General features: G+C 32.1%; 2 protein-coding genes across 3 annotated transcripts; both read left to right on the top strand.

Annotated features, from left to right (window-relative positions):
• The first annotated feature begins 10815 nt into the window (after positions 1–10815).
• LOC132037358 (F-box protein SNE-like) lies at positions 10816–12806 on the top strand. The gene is made up of 2 exons (XM_059427859.1): positions 10816–11838; positions 12592–12806. Exons 1-2 carry the CDS (start codon positions 11463–11465, stop codon positions 12690–12692), a joined length of 477 nt encoding a protein of 158 aa, XP_059283842.1. The 5' UTR covers positions 10816–11462; the 3' UTR covers positions 12693–12806.
• A 6735-nt stretch (positions 12807–19541) lies between these two features.
• Positions 19542–24073, top strand: LOC132036080 (uncharacterized). Of its 2 annotated transcripts, none has more exons than XM_059426312.1 (2): positions 19542–19930; positions 21220–24073. In XM_059426312.1, the coding sequence occupies exon 2, from the start codon at positions 21321–21323 to the stop codon at positions 23688–23690; it is 2370 nt and encodes a 789-aa protein (XP_059282295.1). In that variant the 5' UTR covers positions 19542–19930; positions 21220–21320; the 3' UTR covers positions 23691–24073. The 2 variants fall into 2 exon arrangements, with proteins under 2 accessions (XP_059282295.1, XP_059282297.1); XM_059426314.1 differs by lacking the exon at positions 19542–19930 and adding an exon at positions 20288–20403.
• Positions 24074–26753: the final 2680 nt, after the last annotated feature.

Raw genomic sequence — 26753 nt, 5'->3', positions numbered from 1 at the left:
AACGAAAGTACTCTAATAGTTCCTCTGGCTCTTCAGTTTGATACTCGGCGAGAATTAACCTTCATCGGCGATTAGCCCATAAATAGTCCGTACGCATAAAATTTTGTTGATCTTCATCTTTTATAGCATATCGCTTGTCACGTTTGTAATGAAAAGGAACAATCTCAACACATGGTCCCGGAATATGTTGCACCTACCAAACTGTCTGAGAACACAGTCTACCACGTGCCACTCACGATAGATTCCACAAATGAGGGGTACCTGCGCCATCTAAATAACTCGGCCACGCCGACACCACTCGGGAAGTCCATTACTGATGGCCTTTGAATAAGACTGCCACACAAACTATGATAGAAAGAACATACAATTACATGATAGTAAAAGAAACAAATTACACATAAGCGTAACTATTATATCAAAACGCCAATAACAACCATAATTATGATAAAATACCTGACCATCTGTTAGGTTGTCCAACACATCCCTACATATGGCTAGCACATCACGTGCCTCATTTTCACGGGCTCTACAATGAGTCCACTTTCGTGCAAGAGCCGTGTGTGACTGAAGAGTCCTGTGTGATACAAGTAAAACGTTGGGTAGCCAACGTTTTACAAAATATGACTTTTGTAAAGCGACTTACAAATATATATATATATATATATATATATATATATATATATATATATATATATATATATATATATATATATAGCCACCACCTTTTACTCATTTTTTTTTTTTTTTTTTTTTAATTCGTCGACAAAGTTGAAAAAAAAGCTGGGTATAACGTAAGTTTCATCCACGATAAACCCCTTTTGGTTTATTGTGGAAAGGGCAACCCCTTTTGGTTGTTTTTTTTTTTTGGGCAAATTAATGCCCTTTAGGCTCTGGACTCAATCTTTTACTCATAGCAGCAATACTCGTCATTATACGATATATTCTTTGCAATATTACCTCTTCATAACAGTCTTACACAAATATCTATATATTTATTATTTTATAATAACTAAAACAAATAATGAATATATTAGATACATAACTTTAATAAATTTTGTAAGTTCCAATATGGAATCTGGGACGTCAAAAACTCTTCTTAACTTGGAACAAGAGTAATTAAAAGATGATTTTGAATTTTCTTTTTGTATTTTTTACAAAAATAATTTATTCACAATGAATTAAATAATTTTATTATCGTTTATAACATATATAAGCAAATTGAAAATGCGAGTTTTTTTCGTCTATAACATCCAATAAGATATAACTATCAAATACTCCCTCCGTTTCATAATAAGTGGTACGTGTTTTTAGCTTGGGCACGCCTCTTAAGAAAACTACTTACTTCTAGAAAGCAAGAAGTGTTTTTACTAACTTACCCTTAATCAAATGGTTTGAAAAAGAAGTACTCCCTCCGGTCCAAAATAATTGAGGTTTTAGACTTGGGCACATTGATTAAGGAATTCACTTACTCCTAAAAATTAAGAGGTGTATTGACTAAAAGACCCTTAATTAAGAGGGGCTTTGAAACTATAACAAACATTTAGATTTGTTCGTTGAATTGAGAATGTCTCAAAGGTAAATTTAGAAAAAGAATAAAATAACTTATTGATAGACTAAAACATCAATTATTTTGGAACAGGCTAAATCCTCAATTAGTTTGAACCGGAGGGAGTAAATCTTTAATGGTTTCTTGATTATATAAAACTCCAATTATTAAATGAACGGTAAAATTGGAAGAAAAAATTATTGTCTTCTTGATTTTGTAAAACACTAATTTTGAAGCAAAATGAAAAGATAAAAACATCACTTATTATGAAACTGAGAGAGTATTATTAAAGGTGTATAACAATCAATCACTAGAAAATTAAAAGACAATAAAAGATTATGATAAACAAGGCTGTTGTAGAGAGATTTTTTTTACTGTACGTTATTTCGTGGTCAAATTTTTTCATTGAGGCCTTAGATTCCATAATTTTTGCATTGAGTTAAAAGAGTAGTTAGATTTTGGATGTCATTTTCTGGCATCGATTGAAGCAGCTGCCATTTCTTTTAGTTTCTCTTCTTAAGTGTTTTCTGTTTACCTTTCTTTGTTTGTTCATTTTCTGCAGTCTTTTATCACTATTGTTGTACTTTTAGTAACTTCATTTAATGATTCTTCACTCTTTTAAGTTGAGCAAATGTTATGTAGTGCATTGTTTGGTTCTGCTTGGCTTTTCTATTTGCAGTTTACTGTGCTTTTACACTGTCAAATTATATTTCTCCCCTCTTTTTTCAAGTTAATGACATCACTGTCTGATCATCACGGGTTGTACTTGTTTGCGAAAAGTTACTTATTCATACCAACTGCTTATATTAAAAGGAAAATTACAGCCAAATACCATTCGATAATCTAGTTTAAAAAATATGTACACGGTATGTATGTTTTGTATGGTTTATACTAACTATACATACATATAATATACATGCCTATAGTAACATATACAACCGAAGTGTATAGGTAATGTATACTTCGACCATATTTGATAAATTAATTGGCCGAAGGGTATATTAACATAATTTTCCCTATATTAAACTCATGTTAAATTGTCATAATTAATTAATGAAAAAATATAGATACATATACATTTATATTTATCAATCAATCATGATTAATTGATAAACATTAATACAAGATGATTATTACACATTTATTTACTTGATAGATATATAAACATCACGTGCGAGTATGTAAATTTTTTCTTTAATTATTTGCTGTCACGTTAAGCAATGGGTGTGGACATTAACTCTTCAACAACTTTCCCTCTCCCCGTATTTATTTATTCGTTCATCATTCATTCATTCTCTTCCATCATTTACATTAATTCAAAATGAGCAAAAAGAATAAGGAAAGTCGGGAAAAGAAAACACACTATAGTCTATAGCATACTAGTCAACTTGCCCGCGCTTCGCGCGGAATAGTATAACAGGCGTGCACACGTGAATAGCATAGGAATAGGAAAATGAGGGGAAAAAAATAAAATGACAAAATTATATTTCATCAAAAAATTCTCCCAAAGAATCCAATACAGACAAACTATCTTACAAAATTGTAAGAAATCATATACATCGACATATGAGAGACCTTGAAAAACCTTTTACCTTTGTGCGTGAACCAAGAGAACCCAGAATTTCGACGTTTAAATTGAGATCTAATGAGAATGTCATTAGCATTATTTGTTTTGACGCTATCCCCACCCATGAACAGTCTTGTAAAATCGCAAGCTCATTCAATAATGACTACGAAACTTCCCCATACACAAGTAAAAGTACAACCTTGAAAAACTTTATAAGAAATTAAAGCCACTATTAAACTTGCAACATGCTTTGGTAGGGATCAAATAAGGAACTCATACAACAACTTAAACACTTACCTTGTAAAAGAAATCCTTAAGTACTTACAACAAATAGAAATTAGTGCCCTATATTATGATTTTCTTTTGCTAAATAGGTAGAACGTATTATGACCAAATATGCACCAATTTCTAACACCAAACAAAGATTTGTTTTATCCAGTTGGAGTTTTATAGTTCTATATACAGTATACACACAAAAATATAATTTTTTTGTCCACAAAAATTATAGACAAAAAAATCAATAAACATCATATATCACGAAAGTAAAAATATATTTCTCATTAGATCTTATATACCCAATATTGGTAATAGTAATCTCTACAAATATAGTGACTTCAGTGGGAAGATGAACTAAAATAGTTTTATTTGCTAGCGATTTATTGAGATACGACACCCCTTGGAGCAACCACATCAGGACGATCAAAATTTTTGATTTACAATCTGTAGGGAGCTAATTAGTTCGTCTGAACAGTTTCATCCCTCTTAAAGTTAAGCATATCTTCCTGTAAATAACAACCAAAAATATTAGAATTAAATTAGGTTAAAAGAGAAAGACTTGAAAATTCAACCAAAACTTACGAGAAAAGTCTTACAAGAAGTTAAATAACAATAATTCTTACTTTGCCTCTTCGTATCATGCACCTTGACATTCACTAACTTAATTAGATTCTGAAAGGGATAGAAAAAACGTACATAACAAAAATCATTAAAACCACAACAGTTTAGTGAAAAAGGGCAGTAGTAAAATTGAGTAAACGCAAATGGGCTGCATTAATATTTTTTTGATAGACTTGTGTGAATTGTGATCTTTTGTTTCTTCAATTTGATCAGCAAGTGCAGAAGCCATGCACCAGGAAGAAGGGAATGTAAAATTAGTTCTTAAAAATCATGCAGAGAAGAGTGAAATTGCCTCTAATAACATGAATCATTCAATCTCATCTTTTGATCATTATGGTACAATATAAAATGCTAAACAAACCTCGTACGTGATTTCCTTTCATTCAATTTATTTATATATTCTTAAAAGTCACTATAAAAGAGGCAATTATTATCCCCCTGTATTAGAAGCCCAAAAGCCTACTGTTATTAGTTTTGGTTAATGGTTGACTTCACGTACCCATGTTAATGGCCTTTATTTTGTCTATATTAATGATTAATTGTTATCAGATTAATGAGAATAGAAATGCCCGTTTGTATTCATTCGTTTATTGACAAATTAAATTATATAGAGGACTTTAATTGTAATTAATAAGTGAAAGTAAAAAAGAATCAAAATTAATTGGACATCTTTGGAGCAAAATGGAAGGGGGAAAATTAAAAAAAAAAAAAAAGAGGAAAAAGATAAATAGCATTCTAGGCCATAGAGAGGTGCCACATCACCTTGTTTATGCCGAGCTTTATATTATATATAGATTAAGCCTCTAATTAATGACACTTGAAAAACATGGCCTAAACTATTAGAATGTGTAGAATTTGATCAATTACAGAGCTATATTGACAATGCTATGTTCTCAAGAACCCATTATTTCTAGACCACATTTAATTTTAAAAAGCGTATCCTTTTACCGAAAGCAACATTTTCACGAGTTAAAACGGTTTATAAGAGGATGGAGAAGACTAGATCTCGGAATTCACAGGTGAAATCAGTATAAGTATATATGTTTACGTCGATACTTGATGAGTTGCTCCGAGTAAAAACTTACTCGCACAGAGTATTTATACAATACTAATGGTTATGCATGATATGTGTTTGAACATACATAATTATTATGACTTAATTAATTGTGGCTAGTAGATGTATATTTTTAATTTATTAAATTATTTAACCATGATAAGATGAAGTGGTTTGGTGTAAATTAGGGTAGTGGTAAGTTTTTAACGCGTTCTAATATGTCGTCATATGAATGACCGCTACACAATTGAAACTGATAATGTCTTCGTTATATATTCGTCTCCATCTTCACAATTATGAAACATATTTTTATAAGTATATGTTGGATTGTTGGCATGCATATTAAAAACGAAAATGACATGACTTCAACGGTTTTAAATTATAATAGAATTTGATGACTATTAGTTTATAGACATTAATGTTTTAACCATATGATTGACTTGTTAGCTTAGAGCAAATATTTATACAAAAAACAAAGTACATAAGAGAGACGTTGAGGAAGTGAGTGAAAAATGTTAGTATACTATAGTATATATTTTTGCGGACTTTGCGGGTTTCCCTTTTGTAAGTTTGCTGTTATCAAATTTCTCTCACCAAAGAATCCATAGCTGTGCGTTCTTCTCATATATGTCCAAGAGACTAAGTCCAACACATTTAAAAACAATGATCCCTATGACTAGTTTCTTTCCTACCTTTCCCCTACCCCTCATCCTATCTTAGAAGAAAATTAATCTATATACACAGATAACGCAAAATGTCTGAGGGTCTATCTGAGACAGCGTCTCTATCTCGTGAGTAGGGATAAGGTCTGCGTACATACTACCCTCTCATATTCTACTGGTGGAAATTCGGTGGGTATGTCACCTATCAAACTTATATGCATTAACAATGTAAAATTGCTAGTCACCTAATTTATTTTTTAAATTACTAATCTGTTGAAGTATATGACCAACATAAAAAATTCTTTTGATAATAGGTAGCAGCTGTGAGACTCAAAATCAAGATCTCTGCCTGCTCTCATATTATGTTAGAGTGTGTAATTAACCATCTAATCTAAAAGTTTGAGTTGTTAGAGGAGGGCACACTTTTATTTAGTTAAGTAGATCTTCAATATAATCTCTTTGTTATGGATGGTTAATTATAGTTATTTTTGGAATAATTACCTTTTTTTATGCCATTAGTAATATATAGACGGTAAACTTTTTTCAGGAAACCCAAAATTAGTACTTAGGTGAGAGCACACTACATACGCAGGCTTGAGTTTTTTAAAAGAACTAATGTCAATTCAAGATTCTGTTTCAAAGTGATAATTCAAAGATAACCTTTCTGTCTCATAGGAATTTGGGGTTTCCTTTCTAGACCAAAATCCAACACCTAAAGACAATCATATAGGTATGACTCATGTTATCTCTGACCATGATCTTAAAGTTCTTCCTTTTAGATTTCATTGGACTTTCAAAAGATACTTTTTTATTTTATTTCATCCCCCTTTTCTGTTCCTCTTCTTTTGTGTGAAATAAAGAGAAAAATCATGCATTAATAGATCCTATGATATGACTTTTGTCTGTGCAGGCAGTAGAGTAGTGAATTATTTGTCACTTTGTTTGGTGGGATTGTATGAGGCCATGCGCAAAGGTGATTCCTCTCTTGCATTTGCAAATTTGCATCCTCCTTCTGTTCATAATATCCCTTTTCTCTCTATGAGTAGTTGTATTGCGTTATCTCAATATCAATAATTGTTTTGAAAAACAAAAAGTCAAAATATGGAGCCACATTATATATATTAGTAGTCACTAAAATGACTAACTTATTAATAATCTGTTTGGCGAAACTTTTCGGAAGGTAAAAGTGATTTTAATATTTTAAAAGAAATGCGCATTTTAGAAAATTAAGGTATTTGTCCAAGCTTTTAGAAAAAAAAAAAAAGTGTTTTTTATTAGTAACAAAAATCATTTTTTCAGAAGCTGAAAAAAGATTATTTTTTTTCAAAAGCACTTTTGAAATCCTGGTAAAGCATAAATTGTTACTCTAATATTTTGCAAGTTTATTTTTCAAATTGATTAGTCAAACACAATTTATTACTCTCCAAAAATACTTTTTCAAAAAGCACATTTGTCAAAAGAATACTTTTCAAAATAAGTAGATTTTGAAAGTTTTGCTACACAAGCCATAAATTAGGTTATGATATCTGTAATATGCTTCTTTGACTATTTCTAGTAATAATAATATATTCACGCAGGGAAAAATTATAGCGTCTATAAGTTATTTTCCAAATGCTATGGTTGTCATTGCATAATTGAAATCCTTGAAGCAACCGACAAAACAAAAGGAAAAAGACCAAAAAAAGTCAAGTGATAAATGAATAATTTATATAATTCACTCTATTGTGATCACCTTCTAAACTTTATCATGACTACTTTCTAACTTTAGCAAGATGTCAACTAATACAATTATACTAAGAATATATATATTGATGCGTAAAGAATATAGTATATAGTATCTGCGCAAATTAACCTACGATACTCTGTTAGTTTTCCAAGTTACCAGACCATACTTGTTATGGCAAGTTACGTGTTAAGTGTTACGTGACTCAACTTTTTGACTAGGAAGACCTCCATCGACTAACATACTGACAGGTAATTAAGATTGATAAATCCCTTATCAATCATGCAATTAGAGGACAAAAAGGGATAGGTCGAAGTGAATAAATCAAAAACTTGTTTAATCATAAGAACCACGCTTGCGGTTAATTAGTCCTTTCTAATCATCCATATAACACAGTGGCAATTAATCATGCAACTAATTTAGCCACGCCAGAAGTAATTGTCGTTGAAATTTCAAGGATTTAGTCCTCAACCTTTTTTGTTTATCGATCGATTGAGATAGAGATGACAATTATTTTAACCATATAATATGGGGATCTTTACATAAATAGTATGTAGGGATGTTGATGGTTAAGTTCGACCAATTAATTATACCAAAAATTTATATCATACTAATCCATTCAAATGCTGTAGAGTTTTCAAGAACAATGTGTTTTCTCGATCGTTTGTATCCCTTTTATCTAAAGACCTTAATTAACCGTTATGAATGAGAAAAGATGACCTGTAGTACGCGATTATATATCTATTTTTTAAGTTTCTGCACATTCCTCAAAAAATTAATTTAACAGTCTTAATCATAAGAGTATGTGTCTAAAATCTAATTACTACTACTGATTACTAAAAATAGTTTTCAAATTATTTGTCGTAGTTCTTAATTAAATAGTTGTTTTAATTATTTGTCATTTTAGAAGTTCAAAGCATAATTAATTATTATTTTCCTATCTCTTAAGTGTTTTACCGTTAGTAGAATCTCTTTTTGCTCATTTAATTAATATTACTCTATCAATTAATGGAGTGTACAAACATAAATAGATGTTTTTTTTTTGGGTAGACATTGATTATTTGCTATAGAGACATATTATAACTTAAAAATAAATAAGGTCATATGTATTAAACCGTATTCATGTCAAATATATTAGTCAATTATCGTATTCACTTCTAATTAAATATCTCTTAAGTTGTGTGAATACATAAAAAATAATACACTAAAAATTAACAAAACACTCAATACAAAACAATAAAATGAATACAATCTAAAAAATTAACCAAAAAACTCAAAAATAATGAATACCAATGTCCGATGATCCGAAATAATTTGAGACGGAAACCAAACAAAATATTAAACAAGGGTGGTGATTTGAAAGATGGAGGGATGGTTGGGTTGGTGGTTTCGTGGGTGGCCGGAGATGGATTTATCTCTTTCTTAAAAAGCTCATTTAATTAATATTACTCTATCAATTAGAACAGTAAGAGTACAAACTTGGACAAAAGTAGTTATGTTTTTTTTTTTTTTTTTTTTTTTTGCTAAGGTGTCGAATATTTTAAAATAAATTAAAATGTTCAAATATTTAAGACGGGAGGGATTACTATATGATCAGCTACATAAAGCCAAAAAACTTGGACATAAAGTGCACTTTGAAAGTTCATACATGAATAATCCGTCATACATTGCGTAGAAAATTAAAATTAAGGTAAAGTAAACCAAAAGAGCAGCTGCAAAAGTTTCCAATTACCAGGAATAAGGAAGTCCAAGTAGTCTTTCCTCTTAAAAATATTAGAGTTATTGTCCAACGTGATAAAATTTCTAAGCATGACCTCTAAAATGCAAACCCACATGCCCCAAGAAAAATCTCAAATTCCAAACCTTATATCTCCTCATGACAAGTCACAGGTCACAAGAAATAAATAACTACATACGACAAATAAAATTGAGGTCCCTATCTAGAGCCTAAGATCCTAATTAATTTAGGGTGAAGTTCATTGAGTCATCCATCCATGTCTTCATGTAGATTCCATGTGTCAATGCACTAATGGTCTATTTAATTAGTACTTCTTGTGATTTCTAAGGCAAGGAAAACACTAATCGTGGATATGATACAGAGTACCACAGTAGCCCCATAATGTTGTTCTCATTAATTCAGTACTATTTAAAAATTATGCAATACATTCAATACAACAAATCATTCATACAGTTGATGAGAAATAATGTCTGTATAAATGCATAATTTTGCTCAACATTACAAATCCCAACATAATTAACTTGCCTTCGAACCAAACGACCCTAAGTGTTTACTACCAAGAACTTAATATAAGGACGTAATTAGCGTTTTTTATCTGAGCATGATTTGGCGAGAACGAGGTGATAAAGTAGTGGAGTAATTATTCTTCACTTAATATGATTAAGACACCAATAAATCTACTCATAAAAATGATTTAATTTGAAGGGTTTCTGAAATGAAAATGTCAACAATTAATATTCGAGGCAGAGAAGTGAATTTGTCACTCTCACCATATTCATGCGTTATAGTTTTACAAGCTGCATCCAAACTAAAACGTTAACATCAAAACAACACATCTTAAGCTACACAACACTATAACGTTCACGTCTGACTTCCCTCACACAAATAATGGACCCAAAAAAGTCTGTCATTTGGAGATTGAACTCTATATATACAAACAACTAAAACAACAAACATTTTCTCCCCTATCACCCCCATCTATGCATCTCCCACAAGTGGCGTATCCATTAATCCATCAATATGAATTCATCCCAACTCTCTATTTTGGACGCATATCATAATATATACTCTGTTCATTCATTTCATTTTATATGGCTTAATATATGTATAATTAAATACGAATATTATGGTATTAAACTAATTAAGGTGTGTGTAATGCACCAATGCTCTTTAATCTTGTGTTTATATAAAAAAATGCTAGATATGATGTTTAGAACTAAAGAATTACTACTAAATATAAAAAGCTCAACATTAACCTTTTCTGAAGTCAGGAACGGAGCCACCATTATAGTAACTGAGTCATAGTATAAGAGTTTTTAGTAGAATTAATCTATTTTATAAGTATGTACAAATAATTTATTCAAAAGCTAGTAAGCTAAAAAGATTGTGGTCCAGAACTTTCAACTAAAAATCTTGAATTCGTTTCTATTTAAAAATTAAAATAAACTAAAAATAGAGGTAAGACATGAAAATATGTGAACTTATTAAAATTATAATAAATATTAGATCTGAACTCGTAATTATAAAGATACAATATATTTAGTGTCAAGTATAGCACGATAAAATTTCAAACCCATCAAGATAAAATCCTATCCGCTCTTAGTGACCCCATCCCTATAACTCCCAGTATCTAACATCCCCTTCAATCTAATAATTCAGAGGCTAGTCTTGGATTCTTGGTTCTAGCTCCTCTGCCCCTTTCAAATTTTTCCATTTGGCTTCTTCTCTTCTCTCTTCGATACCCACCACCCCTCCCCCTGTCCCCCCCCCCCCCCCCCGGCACAACCAAACCCCCTTAAGTCAAAACCCTTTATATTAATTTCTCTACAAATACCCATTATTATTACTTCCGTTTTACTCATCTAAAAAACCTCTAGCTTTAACTAAACATAATGGGAACCATTTTTTTCATCAATCCGTGACTTATAATACTTTTTACATAATTTTCAAATATGCTAATTTTATTTTAAATAAATTAAAGATTTTATATTCAAATTTACGATCAAAATCTGACAGTTTAACTTTTAAAATTCGAACTGTCCCACGTAAATTGAGACACAAGGAGTAATTATTAACAAGCTAGTTTTGGATTCTTGGTTCTAACTATTTTGCTCCTTTGGTACTTTTCCTTTTGGCTTCTTTTCTTCTCTCTTCGATACCTACCACCCCACAAGTCAAAACCCATTAGTACTACATTAATTTCGTCTCTACAAATACCCATTATTACTTCCATTTTACTCATCTAAACAAAAACCTGCAGCTTTAATTAAAAATAATGGGAACCAATACCAATTTTTTCATCAATGATAATGAAGATGTGCTGATTGAGATATTGAAGAGGCTGGATGGTCGTTCATTAGGAGTGTCCGCGTGTGTATGCCAGCTATGGTGCACCATCACACGTAACGACTCATTGTGGGAGCATCTCTGCTTCCGCCACGTGTCACCACCACCAGAGGGTGTGAGGTCGGTGGTGTTGGCTCTCGGAGGGTACCGGAGGATGTACATGGTGTGTGTAAGGCCAGTGTTGAATAGACTGAGAATATGCAGACCGACCGGAGTGGAAGATTATTGGATTCGACATGAAGTGGAGTTGTCGTTGTCGTTGTTTTGTGTGGAGTATTATGAAAGAGTGTTGTTAGGTGGTGGTGGTGGAGGAGGAAGACATGGTGGTGATGGTGGTTGCACGTCGTCGCTTATGTTCCTTTGCAAGGCTGTGAATGTTTGAATTAAACGTTTGAAGTTGGAGATATGAAGCCTCATTATTCTTTTATCTTAGTTACGTACTTTCATTTTTCTTCTTGTCGTGTTTGGTAAATGACATTTGTACTATTTGATGATATTAATTACTCCCTCAGTCTCAATTTGTAGGAAGGTTTAAGATGAAAGTAAATTCGTATAAATTGTTTTGTGTGGATTATTAATGTGTTCTATCTATTTGATGAATTAATAAGAAGATTGCATGAGTTGTTGTTATTGTTTTTTTTTTTTTGTGTGTGGACTATTATGAGAGGGTGTTGTTGGGTGGTGGTGGTGGAAGGCATGGTGGTGATGGTGGTTGCACGTCGTCGCTTATGTTTCTTTGCAAGGCAGTGAATGTTTGAATTGAAGTTCTAAATTAAATTTGGAGTAAGCTTCATTATTCTTTTATGATAATTAAGTATTTTCATTTTTTCTTCTTTTCGTGTTTGGTAAATGAAATTTCTAATATTTGATGTTATTTATTACAAATTTTATTAGGGCTTATATGCCTATAATTTATGATTTTCATATAAACTATATATATTAACAGTTTTTAAATTTTTTTTTAAATTCATTAAATTTAGAAAAATGTCGTTTTAATTGGATTCAACATGAAGTGGCGTTGTCGTTATTGCTGTTTTGTGTGGAGTATTATGAAAGAGTGTTGTTGGGTGGTGGCAGTGGCGGTGGTGGTAGAAGACACGGTGGAGATGGTGGTTGCACGTCGTCGCTTATGTTCCTTTGCAAGGCTGTGAATGTTTGAATTAAAAGTTTGAAGTTGGAGATATGAAGCCTCATTATTCTTTTATCTTAGTTACGTACTTCCTATTTCCTTCTTCTCATGTTTGGTAAATGAAATTTCTACTATTTGATGATATTAATTACTCCATCTCTCCCGATTGATACGAAAGTGTTTAATTGAACACAAAATTTAAGATGAAAGAAAGACTTCTAAATTTTATGGTTAACATTAAGTCTTATATATTTATGTGTTTATAAATCATTTTATTAAGGATAAAATAAAAAATTTGAAGTTAAATTATTATTACTAAATATGTTTATGAAGAGATTGAGTCTTTTTTTTTATTCTTTCTTGTATTTTTTTGGTCCGTTGTCGTTGTCATTGTTTTGTGTGGATTATTATGAGAGGGTGTTGTTGTGTAGCTTCATTATTCTTTTATGTTAATTACTACTACTATGCGTACTTTCTTTTTTCTTCTTCTCGTGTTTGGTAAATTCGAAATTTCTACTATTTGGTGATATTTATTAAATAAAATCTGACTATATTCCATCTAACCTTTTTCATCTGCCAGTTCTATTTGGGTTCAAATTATATAAATTGAATTGTAATTGTATTTTAACGATTGCATGTTTTATTTTCTTGAAAATTACTAATTTTATTTTCTTCGATTTCTGTTAGTTCTACTTATTTCGATTATCGAATTATTTTGTGATAGTTATTGTACTTTTTCAGAATGCTTTGCATGACTTCTTCACTTTCATATTTTTTCAAACGGATTTGAAATGTTTTTTCTTGAGCTGATGGGTTTATTGGGGAAAAAAAAAATCCACCTCCCAAGATAGGGGTAAGGTTAGCGTACGCATTGCTCTCCCCTATATTCCACTTGTGGGATTATACTAAGTAAGAGGTGGCAAAATTAGCCCATAAAATCATAACCCGCTCAAGTTTGGGTTGATTATTGACTATTAGTTATTATTAACAATGTATTTTTATTAATTTCCCAACCCATTTAGAGAAATCCACACAAAATTTGGGCTATGGGGTGCAATATTCTAGTTAAATCAAAAAACCAAATGGAATTTTAATTTGGATTCATTTTTCGGTTTTTTTTTTTTTTTGTTTGGTTTCAGATTGAGAAATTAAAAAAATTGGTTTTTTGGTTCGGTTTTGGATTTAAAAAGAACCCGAAAAAAGAAGAAGTGAATTATTACTTATAAGGGAGAGTTTGAGTTTGAGTTTGAGTGTTTTACCACTTTTACTTAGTGGCCCATTTGTATTAGAGTATAAAATGACTCTTTAGGTTATGAACCTGTATATATATTCTTTTAAATATTGTGTTTTTAAAGTTTTTACCCGTGACTTATATTAAAAAATATATTTAAAAGATTTGACATGATTACTTCTCATTCTCTATAATATTTGTTCTTTTTCATCATTCAAATATAAATATTCGATTATGTTAATTAGCTTATATGATGCAACCAAATAACCAAACTGAAAACTCGAACCAAAAAGAGAAAACCCGAACCCCATCAAACATATTTTGGTTCATATTGGATTGTACTTTTTATAAACCGAAACCAAATAAGGTAAAACCTAATCGAAAAACAGAATGCACAACCCTAATTTGAACATATCTAGCCCAAATTGATCCATAAATATTTTGGCAAAAAAAATTCAAAAATACATTTTTCTTATTTGATATGTTATAAATAGTCATCATAAAGAATAATAATAATAATAATAATAATAATAATAATAATAAGTTCTTATTTAAATGGAACTTCATAATTAATGGAATCCAAGAGTGAATGTTCGGTGGAACCCACTCTTTATAGTCTGCCTCAGCTTTCATTTTTTTGCGCGGATTGTCCTTCGTTTGGGGGTGGTGTTTAAGTTTTCAATCACCTCAAATTGGTGGTGTGTGTAATTTGAATCTGCACTATCGCCATTTAATACTTCATGAGAAGACAATTGCAATTCGAATCTCTGCAACCAATAAAAAAAAAAAAAAATTGCAAGGCAGAGGTTTGATTCTTAGGGCAAAATTTTGCCTTAAGAATTTTGCCTTGAGAATTTTGCCTTGCAAACCCAAAGGCCTTGCGATTTTTTTTTTTTAATTTTTGACTGAGCGGGGATTCGAATCCTAAACTAATAAATTCTAACGAAAGACAAAAATTAAAGGCCACTAATTTAATGGCCAAAAATTAAAGATCACCCCAAAATAAGGTCATTCCTGCGAATTGCCCCTCAGCTTTCAAATTACTTTGGACCTCATTTAGGCCCAGATTTGTCAAACATCTGCTACTATTCTACTTGATCAGACTAGACGCTCCTATTCTTCTCTTTTTGTTCAACTTTTTCATGTGGAGTATCGTAAAGAACTAAAGATGTTTGGCTGATGAAATAAGTGATAATAATTTTGGAATGAAATGTGGGATTATTTTATTTCATATTTAATTGTGAGTATTAATTAATTCCCGGAATCATTTTGTACTAAAATGATGAAAACTATTCTATATAATAAGTTAGATAAATTAATCCAATGACATTTTTTCCTATCTCACCAAACAAGCCCTTAAAAGAATCAAAAGAAAAAGAAAAACAGAAGCATCTCAGGAATCACCATAAGATCTGCATGTTGTCATTATGTAGTGTCGTCTCACTGTGATGTTGCATGAAAAGATGAAAAGCTACTCTAGTATATAGTAAGTTAATGGGCGTTTGGTCATGAAAACCAAATATTTTTCACTTTATTTGGTATTTTGGAGTTGGAGTTGAAGAAGGAGTTGTGTTTGGTTATAATTTTTGCAAAGAATATTTGTTTGTTTAAATGCATTGAAAGTGAAAAAGGTGAAAACAAGTTTTTTGGTGTTTTTCAAAAGTTGTATATTTGAAATTTTCATGGCCAAACGTTGATTTTCAAATAAAGTGAAAACATTTTCCGAAAAAAAGTGAAAAAAAATTCATGGCGAAACTTCAAGTTGTATTTGGAAATTATGTTGCTATCTTTCTGATTATTTTTCAAAATAATATAAATAAGTTAAATATTTACAGCTAAAAGAAATCATCAACACACATAGTCCCTTTTGGTTGGATAAGTTCAAAATATTCCCCTAAATATACTCATGTACCTTAGTCTTTTAAATTCATAAAAAATGAACACTTTAAATTTTCATAAAATATTTTAACAAAATTTTCGGTTAGATTTGAGGGAAACTACTAACTTTTTAAAAGTAGAAATACAGAAGTGCCATTAAATCCTAGGCAGCACAAAAAATTGACTAGACACTAAAAATCGATAAAAAATTGCAAAAGTTGTACTTCAAAAAGTTGCATCAGACTCTAAAATAAATCAAAACTATTAGAAATTATAAATTACACCTTCAAATATGAGTTCTCTCTAGATCTTTTCCTTTTTATTGTTCCTATTGAATCTAGTTCGTTAAATATTTGATGGAAACTAGAGTGTTCACTATTGATAAACTTAAAAAACCAGAACCTTTTTAGAGGGACTACTTTAAAACTATTCTCAAACTTAAAGGGATCATTTCTGTTATTTTCTCTAATCTTCTACTCTAACCTGCTAGGATTACAAAGGAAAAGTTAATTAAGTACAAAGGAGAAAAAAGTTAGGAAAGCCAGGGATTTAGCATTTTGATTTGACAATATTTCAAGTTAGAATTGGAAAAAAAAAGTATTTGGGAATTATTTATGTGTGGACATAAATTTCACTTGATTTTTTTTATAACTAATAAGTGAAGCAATTATTTCACTTGAAATATTTATTTAATATATTGCTTGTAATTTAAATATTGCCGTATTTGTAAAATATTGAAGATATTAATATAGTAAAATAAACGAAAAATGCATGAGTCACAGGTCCCAAAGTCATTAATTTGATAATGGGTACCCATACTTTTCAATATTTTCTTTGCTGTCATAATGATTAATGACTCGTTAATTGTCTGTCTAGATCTATTTTCTTTCTATGAAACAATAATATTTCCTTTAACGCAATAAAAGGCAGAGGCCTAATCAATCATCAAAGATATGGAACTTCCTGAAAAAAAGTACTACATTACAAATTTACAATATTAATCTTTTTACCTTTTTCCGAATTTCAGTTTTGGAATACTTTTTATAATTAAAAAAAGTTACTTTCTTTTTTCTTTTTTGCTAAAATAGCTGAAGTCGAGCTTCCATTTAGAACATTCACCACGAGTAAAGAAGTAACAGTCAAAGTAGTTTCCAAAATCACGCATGTGATATCCTTCTATGCTGGACCAAAATTAGATATAATTAGTGATACGAAAAATTTGAGCAATTAGGAAAATTTGTAGTAGTATATTACTAGAGTAATTGATTTAATTTCCATTTATTATCTTATGGACTTGTCAGAAAGATAGTCAATCATTTGGATGAAGTCAAATTTCAAGAACAACTATTTACCTCAAATTCTCCAAATTAAAGAATGAGGATACTTATGTGACACTCTTTGCATGAACATCATTGATAAGGTTATCATCTTGCTCACATACAAGCAAAAACTTCCATCAACAACAGTATATAATCAAACTAGTGTAATGATAAACACAACTAGAACGGACTTTAAAAATATACTTTGATCTTATTGAATTAGTTTGTAATATTAGGAGGACATGACTATTCTGAAAAGTCTTCTCTCAATTTCTATAAATATAATGACATTCTTGAAGTAGCATAAGAAAAATCTTTAAAGATTTTTTGTTGAATTAGAAGAAATAACGTATCCCTCTAAAGAATATACGAACAATATCTCTTTAAGGACAGTTTCGAATTCCTATTTTTCTAATTGATCTTAGCCCAAAAGCTGAAAAAGGTATATGCTCGTAATAGTAATCCAAATCGATAGTCAAAATATACCTTGAATCTTAGAAACCAATAGTAAGGTGCAACCCTTTGCACACTTAAAAGACTTGTACACAACATGCATATGACTTTTAATAGGAATTTTCTTTACTTAAATCCATCCGCCTTCACTTTTATCTCCTATGATGATTGGCATTGACTCCTGCCTCACAAATTAATGATATTAATAAAAACATATAAAGGAGGGGACATAAACCTAACGTTTAATCCTAATGATTGTTATACTAGTAAACTGTCTTGTTAAAGATGATATAACTAGTCAACTAAAGAACTAGCGGAGACAAGCTAGTAGGATAACTAACTAATACCATACACCTAAGATAGACAGGAGTACTCCATTTATAATTGATCGTATTAAAGTAAATGAAGGAGACTCTCCCCTTACATCACGACAAACTATAGTAGCTAGCGTACATCAAATTAAAAGTGTATATATGGAGCAACCTTCTAATGATGAGAAAGTATCAACTGTCAAGCAATTAGCAATTATGTTCAATAAATATCAAGCTAACAAACTTACCATGAAACAAAAATGCATAAATATCATGATAACACTATAACATGAATAAGCTTCCAACTGTCTATGATTTATGACACCAACATTGGAATCCGATATTGGTATATGTTTGATGCTTATTTGTAGTGTCTGGCCATTTCTTGTTTTTTCTTTTACTTATAGATCATGGAAGAGAAATTGCCACATTTGACACTATGAAAAGTATTGGTAAAAGTCTATAAGTTGCTAGCTTTGAGACCTATGCATATGTTATGTTCCTTCAAAAACAGACAAAAGTACGAGCTATTTGTTGCCTGCTGTACAAAAAATAATAAATACCACTTCATCATTAAAAAGGAGAAGGGATAGACAAAGATGTCTATGCAACAAGTCTACCAATGTGTTTTATTCTACTTGTATAGTTTTTTACCAATGCGATATTCGAAATTTTCTAGCCAACTAATTTGTATTTGTTTTGAGTAATTAAGATTACGAGTAAAATGTTCTTCTACAGAGAGGTTTTCAATATACTTATTCGCCCAACTAATCTAAATTTACGTTGATTAAGGTCCATTAAGAAGCATAAATCGCTTCTATCCGATTAAAGATAGAGGTGCCTTAACCTAGCTCGAAGTTCAGTTTCACCTTCTCTTTAATTGCAAATATAACATATACATTGTAAATAAAAGAAAAAATGAAAAAAATAGAAAGGAAAGATATTCCAGTAAAGTGTGACAAAAAATAAGAAAAGTATTTAATGTCTCTTTCCCTCCTTGGAATATCTACTTTTACTCTAGAAAACTCTTTCTGAGTCATGAGATTCCATAATTAAAGAGAAGAAGGGATAAAAAGGATGCATTTTCTCAAATAATTGCGTGCAAGTAAGTTTAATACTACAAATAATTATATTTACCATAAATTTCACGCAGAAAGTACGAATAATTTGTGGCCAAGTGGCAGACAACTTGTGACCTCTTTCTAATAATTTTTCCACTATCTAATCTTAACCAAACAATTTACTTTAGGTCACCCTAAGAAATGACACTCCATCTTAATTTTCCTATTCAAAATAAAATAAACTAGTTTTAATATAAATAAAATTCTAAATATTTAAACAAGATATATTCGAATAAGGACCTTGAATCCAAAACCAATCCCTATGGACAATTTTTTTTTCTTTCTTTTCAAGAGTTAATTCGTTTATTAATAGTTAATTCGCTTGTTAATGCTAGTATTTCAGAAAAATGACGGAATTAAAATAAAAAATTAGTATTTATAATTTTGTTCTAAAATCTAGATATAAAAATTTAGTAGTAGCTTTAAGTACAAAGTTGACTTCTTTAAAAATGATAATACCTTGCACATGTAAAAAGTAAGTACTAATTTCTATATATAGTAGTTAAAAATAAGTTTAAACAATTTCACATTCTAATTTTTTTTTTCAAAAAGTAAAACTATTAACTGCTGCTTACTTTCACTATGTAATCATTTCATTTTTTTTTTTAATAAATACTACTAGTATTTCTATATTTTTAATTTTTAACAACAACCTATCCATACAGTATTATTGCAGTTTAGTTTTGCAATAGTAAGTTTAAAAAAAAAAAACATAAAAAAACCTCTTCTTACTCTTGGGCGTTTCCGACGGTATCTTCCGCCGTTACGCCGCCGTCGGATACCGTAATCTTGCACTTAAAAAATTCCACTTATTTACTCATCAGTCCTTTTAAATCTCAGTATTTACTATACGCTACCTTAATTTTGGGAAAAGTACTTTAGCATTTCACTTGAGTTTAATTTCTTGATTTTGACTTGAGATCTGCTGCAAATTTTTTGGATCAACGGATTTTTGGTAAGTTTACTTTGATTCTTATTTTATTTAGAAGTTTTTTTTTCTAGATTTTTGTGTACTTTGGTTCAGCTAAGGTTTGTGCTTAAATTATCTGTTGTTTTTTATTTTTTTATGATTTTTGATGTTTTTGTGTTAGTTGTAGTTTAGATCTCAGTATTATATATTTAAAATTAAGCGATTTTTTTGTTTTTTGCTTGAATTAAATTTGAATAGGAGTTGAATTTTTTTGACTGGAAATTGAACATGTTGAAGAACACTCTGCTTCAGCTAAGTTTTGTGCTAAATTGGACTGTTGTTTGATGTTTTTAGTTTAGATCTCAGTAGTATATTCGAAATTATGCTTTTTTTTTTTTGGCTTGAGTTAAATTTGAATTGGAGTTGAATTTTTTTGACTGGAAATTGAATATGTTGAAGGAGTTGATTCTGTTGATTTTGACTGAGTCAATTGATTAGTTGAGCTGTTGTTCTTTCTGGTACGGATTTTGAATGTAGATTTAGATCTGGATATTTATTTTTGATATAATGGTTAATAGGTTAAGATTTTTCAGTTTTGTGAGTTATTCTTTAAGGTTAGGATATTACTGGAATTTTGAGTACTGTTGAAGGTCGATGAGTGGATCATTTTCTAAGCTAGAAATGATGAATTGTACATATAATGTGCAATTTTGTGTCTTTTCGTCTTTTCCGATCCTTTTGTGTATTTTGTTTTGCTTGAATTAAATTTGAATAGGAGTTGAAATTTTTTGACTGGAAATTGAACATGTTGAAGGAGTCGGTTTTGTTGATTTTGACTGAGTCAATTGATTACTTGAGCTTTTGTTCTTTCTGGTACGGAGTAAGGGTACTTACAATATAGATTTAGATCTGGATATTTATTTCGATATAATGGTTGATGAGTTAAAGGATTTTTTGGTTTTGTTGAAACTTGAAAATTTGAGTTTTTGAAGTTGTGATTTTTGGAACTTGAAGTTGTGTCTGGACATGCATTTTACTTGGAAATTTTTTGAAGTTTTGTGAGTGAAAGTGAAATTTCTCCCAAAAATTGGTCTGAGCCAGTTTTTGGAACTTGAAAATATCTTGAAGATAAATTTTCAAAATCTGATCAAATTTCATGGCCAAACAGATAGTTGAAGATAAATTTTCAAAATCTGATCCAAAATATATGACCAAACAATAGCTAAGGTTAGAATATTACTGAAATGTTGAGTACTGTTGAAGGGAGATCGATGTATCATTTTCAAAGTTACATTTGATGAATTTACACTAAAGTACTTCTTGTTTAATTGCAGGTCTGTAATCATGTTTTTTCCAGGAAACGGATTTTATTTATAAATCTGTGAGTTTCTGAAGGATTTTGTTGGGAAATTGGACTGAAACTCTGAATTTTGTGATGGAACCGAATATGGAGGAAGCACTAAAAGCTAAAGCAAATGCTGAAAGGAGATTTGTGGAGAGAGACTTTGTAGGTGCAAAAAATTATGCTTTAAAAGCTCAGATGCTGTACCCTCATTTGGAAGGAATATCGCAAATGGTAGCCACGTTTGGAGTCCATAGTGCCGCGGAGACGAAGGTTAACGGAGAATTTGATTTCTATGCGATACTGGGTTTAGATACCTCTGTTGACAAGGCTAAGTTGAAGAAACAGTATAAGAAGATGGCTGTGTTACTCCATCCCGATAAGAACAAAAGCATTGGAGCCGATGGTGCATTTAGACTTGTCTCTGAAGCATGGACGGTGTTGTCTGATGGTGCCAAAAGAAGCTCGTATGATCACAGGAGAAGTTTATTTACTCTGCACGGTTCTGGTGTTGTTGGGAGCTATGACAGTTACTCCAATTCTTCAGTTTCTCATAATAGGCGTGATACATTTTGGACTGTTTGTACCTCTTGTCACGTTCAGTATGAATATCTTAGGAAGTACGTGAATAAAAGACTGTCCTGTAAGAACTGTCGTGGTGTTTTCATAGCTGTTGAAACTGGATTGGCCCCGGTTAATGGTTCCTATCCCTATAGCTCTTGGTCAAACGGATATGGAAGCCATGGTTGTGGGGTTACATATGTCCCAACGACATCTGTTTATCCTGCAAATAATGGGGTCTCAGGACATCATGCTGGACATTGTTCTGAGCATGTCTCCAATTTGTCCTTTCAGTGGAGCACCTGCCCTGGAAATCCCCCTGCAGTTTTAGATCCCAATGGATCATCCCCAGCTGTCAGTTTTTCCAACCAGGTGAGTAGGAAAGTCACCAGAAGAAGAGGCAGAGGGAAGCACAACATGAACAAGGTGGGGAGCAACGTGGCTCTTAACGGGCATGCTGTGTGCAATGAACAAATGCCCCGCAGGCCCGGTAGACCTCCTAAGAAGATAAAAGTTGGCGTGGAAGGTACATACAACTATAGTAATGGAGAAGTGGCTCCAAAAACTGCTGGAGAAGTTAAAATGGCTGATGGAAATGGGGACGGAAATTTGAAACAAAATGTTAAGCTTCCAAATCCTGCTGAAGCTTCAATAAGAAGATTTTCAGCTGCTCCTGCGTTTGATGCAAGACTGTTACTTATTGACAAGGCAAGAGCAGATATCCGTAAGAAACTGGAAGAGATCAAGTTGGCTTCAGAAGCTGCTGTTCCAGAGGCCAAGAAGAAGAGAAAGGCAGATGCTGAGTTTGGTGACTCAAGTGAAAGACCTAAAACAGCAGTGCAGGAAATTTCTGTTCATCAGTCAGAACTGAGGAAAACTGGGTCCACGACCATAGTAGTCCCAGATTCTGACTTCCATGATTTTGACAAGGACAGGTCAGAGGATTGCTTCAAACCTAAGCAGATATGGGCTCTATATGACGAGGAAGATGGTATGCCTCGCCTGTATTGTTTGATTCGTGAAATCATCTCTGTGAAACCATTCAAAGTTCATATCAGCTACTTAAGTTCGAAGTCAGATAGCGAATTTGGGCTGGTCAATTGGTTGGATTCTGGTTTTACCAAGTCATGTGGAAATTTTAGGGCCTTCAACTCTGAAGTTGTTGAGCATGTGAACATATTTTCTCACCTGCTAAGTAGGGAGAAAGCTGGAAGGGGAGGTTGTGTTAGAATCTACCCAAAAAGTGGAGACATTTGGGCTGTATATCGAAATTGGTCACCAGATTGGAACAGAACAACCCCTGCTGAAGTGAGGCACCAGTATGAAATGGTTGAGGTTCTTGATGATTATTCTGAAGAGCTTGGTCTCTGTGTTACTCCTTTGGTTAAATTAGATGGGTTCAAGACAGTATACTGTAGAAACACAAACAAGGATGCCATTCGATTGATTCCAAGAAGAGAGATGTTACGATTTTCACATCAGGTGCCATCTTGCTTACTGAAAGGTGAAGGAACGAACTTGCCTGAGGGGTGCTGGGATCTTGACCCTGCTGCAATTCCAGATGATTTGCTTCAGCGAGTAAATGACGCCAAGGAGGAAAGACCTACTGAAGCTGAAAACACAGCGGGATTTGATCTAAATGTGACATCTCAGGCTGAAACCAAAATGCCGATGGAAGAAAAACTTAGTCAACCAGAATATCCTGGTGTTCCTGACGAGCTCCATAACACTAGATGTGGTTTGCAGATTCAAGATATCTCTAATGAACCACAAAACCTGTTTAGGATTTCCACTGAGCTACCTCAATCGGTGAAGGAAGTTCATACATGTGAAGAGCCCAGCAGAATGGAAAATTTCTCTGCTACACCAGGTGAGCATCTTCGGGCTGTAACAGAGGTATAGGTGAAGGAAAGGCCAAGAAAAGAAGGTATTAAAATCAGAGGTCCTTTTCAACGGTCATTCTAACAGTATCGAGATTCAAATTGTATAGATTCATAACACAGAACGAAGAATGATTCTCAAAATATTAGATAGCTCCAAGGATCCAAGCGATCCTTAACACGTGCCTCCATTGTTTTAGGCGGCTATAGTTCTGATTAGCGACTTGTAATGGCAATTCTTATTCTGCCCTCAACTGTTTATTATGTCTCAGGTTAGTGACTAGACATATTCTTGATGCATTTGCTGGATGTACTCAGGAACTTCAGTGTTATAAGCATCAGTCATCCTTGGAATACCCTACTGTTGTAGTTTAAATTTTCTATTCTATCCTTGGTTTCTCTTCAGTGGCAATGAATATTTTCTGCCAACCAAACTGGTTACTGGTTTACATTGAATTATTGGATTTTTCAGCATGGCTGCACATACAATTCCATCTATGCCTGTTCTTGCGGTAAATTATTAAGGGGAAGTATCCTCTCTCATCAATATATACATATGACAAACTTCTGTGCAATTAAGACGACCATAATTTGTTGACATAAAACTTCGTGTTTATTGCGGCAAGAGTATGTGAGTTTGATTAGGATATTCGTGTGGTACAACTTACAGATTGACGATAGAATAATAAGCTGACGAGCAATTTAGCGGATGGAGTTTCTTTAAACAACAGTTGTTTTACCCTATTTTGTGTAGTATAAGGAGATAAAATATGTTCTTGAACCATATTAAGGAAAGTGCTTACTCGTCTACGAAATAATAAAGGAAAGGAAAGGATAACACGTTACGTATTTTTTTATTCTTTATTTTCTTTTACCACATAATTTATACTACCATTTAATAACTGGAGTAGTCTGAACATGGAGCCAAACAAGCTTAGGCCAAAATAAGTGATGTGATAAAATTTGGAGAGGACAAATTTACACCGTTATATTAATATATATAATTTAAATCTTTGCGAGAATACAAATCAAGTGGTACTGTCTTCCCCACAAATTTGTCTCTTTTGACGGACCTCTACAAAAGATTTTGAAGCACAAAAATTGACTTGTACACCATAAACAAAATCTCCCGGTTAACAAATACCTTTACTTTGCAATCAAGTTGCCTAATAGGTCCTGAGTTCAACGGCGGTGGCCTATTTTAAAGCCAAAATAAGATATTCGTTAATCGAAAAAAAATGGCTCTAGGAAAGATATTTAAACCAAAAATATAACGAGGGGTATATTTAAACCTTTTCTGATAGTACATGTGTATATTTGACCCTTTTCCGAATCATATATGGTAAATATGCTAGGAAATTAATGAAAATTACAAACTTAGAAAAGAAACCTAATTGGCACACATTACTCAATTGAACACCAGGTGCTAAACATACATATACACAAACCATTGCAACCAGTACGAGGGATTTGATGAATATGGAGCTGCATGAAGATTTAGTTGTGAATATTTTCTCTTTCTTGCCATTGAAGAAATTAGTTCAACGCAAAATCCTAAACAAGAGATTCAACCAATTACTTTGTGACCCGGCCATGCCTGGCAACCAGTTTGTAGCTTTGTATATTCATCCATTCCCTTCCGTCATATTTTCAAGAAAATTTCTCCCTACCTGCAGGTCTCTAATAATACTGAAACAAATGTGCCCATCAAAGTTGAAGTTGTTGGCTCATGCAATGGTCTCCTCCTCTTGCACTTCTTCGACGACCTTAGAAATTTTTGTGTTTTGAATCCCATTACTGGGATGAACCAATTAATTCAATTTCCTAAGCCGTTTATCGGGCTTAAGTATATTTTATAATTAATCTTGTGCCTTATAATATTATATAGAGATAATGGTCAAAAACATATCTTGAACTAGCACTTTTTCGCGACCCAACTATGAGTTGTTTCCTTTTCCTACATGAACTAAAACCATCTACTCAATTAGGTGTGTTTTTAATACATAGATGGTGATAGTTTCAATAGGAAAATTAAACAACTGATAGTAGGGTGTGAAACTCGCGAAAAAGTGATAGTTCAGGTGTGTATTTGACTATTATCTCTATTATATATGAAGAAACTGACTTAATTATATTCCAATACAGATGTGTAATAAGGTACGCTTGGCCTCTGAATATCCAACTTCAGATGAGTACAATTGGGTCGTCAAGCATCATTTAGGTGGATATATATTCCACATGCTTTCATTGGCAAGGACATGGCAAGAATTTCAATCGACAACGAGCTTGGGATTAGACTTTGGAGGTTTCTCGAGTGATCTGTTTACTTAAATCATACTTTGTATTGGCTGGGGGGTGATGGTACTGTTCTTGCTTTTGATACAAACCAGGAATATGCAAGAATCCTTAAAAGCTCTTTTGAGGTCATTAAGCAGCTTCCCCATGGTGACCCTCGAGGTGATTCTTTGATTTCTGTTACTATATGATGTTTCTTGTATACTTGAATTACCTTATTATTTTGTTGTATTTAGTGTTCATTTTTTCTAGCATAGTTTGTCATGCTTTCTTTATTTTGGCATGGCCTTTTCAATTTGTATTTCTTTTTCTGAACTGCTTTGTAATGCTTTTCCTTGAGCCGAGGGTTATCGACAACAACCTCTCTACCTCTCAAGGTAGAGGTAAGGTCTACATACACTCTACCCTCCCAGACCCCACTTATGAAATTACACTGAGTGTGTTGTTGTTGTTACTAAAAATATTTTATTACATATAGAGATAACTAGTGGCGAGGTCAAAAATTTCATTTAATATCTATACACTTTATGATTTTTTGATAAAAGGGTGTTTAACTGACGATTCATCATTTGTGGCTGCAACCTCGAGACATATAACGCAACATGGAAAGGAGTAAAGAAAAGAAAAATATTTCTTCGTTTAATTTTCCTTCGACGTACGCTAGTCATGACACCAAGTCTCTTTTGTCAATCCGGGGCAACACGGTCAGAAATCTAATCTCATGTAAACTTTGTTGGAATTCCTATGGATAATGCAATGGTTACAATATAAAATTTCTTGATTCATTCCC

The sequence above is a fragment of the Lycium ferocissimum genome, chromosome 11 (assembly GCF_029784015.1).
Source record: "Lycium ferocissimum isolate CSIRO_LF1 chromosome 11, AGI_CSIRO_Lferr_CH_V1, whole genome shotgun sequence".
NCBI classification, from domain to species: Eukaryota; Viridiplantae; Streptophyta; class Magnoliopsida; order Solanales; family Solanaceae; genus Lycium; species Lycium ferocissimum.
Note: the sequence above shows the minus strand (reverse complement) of the source record. Positions and strands in the feature narration are given on the sequence as shown.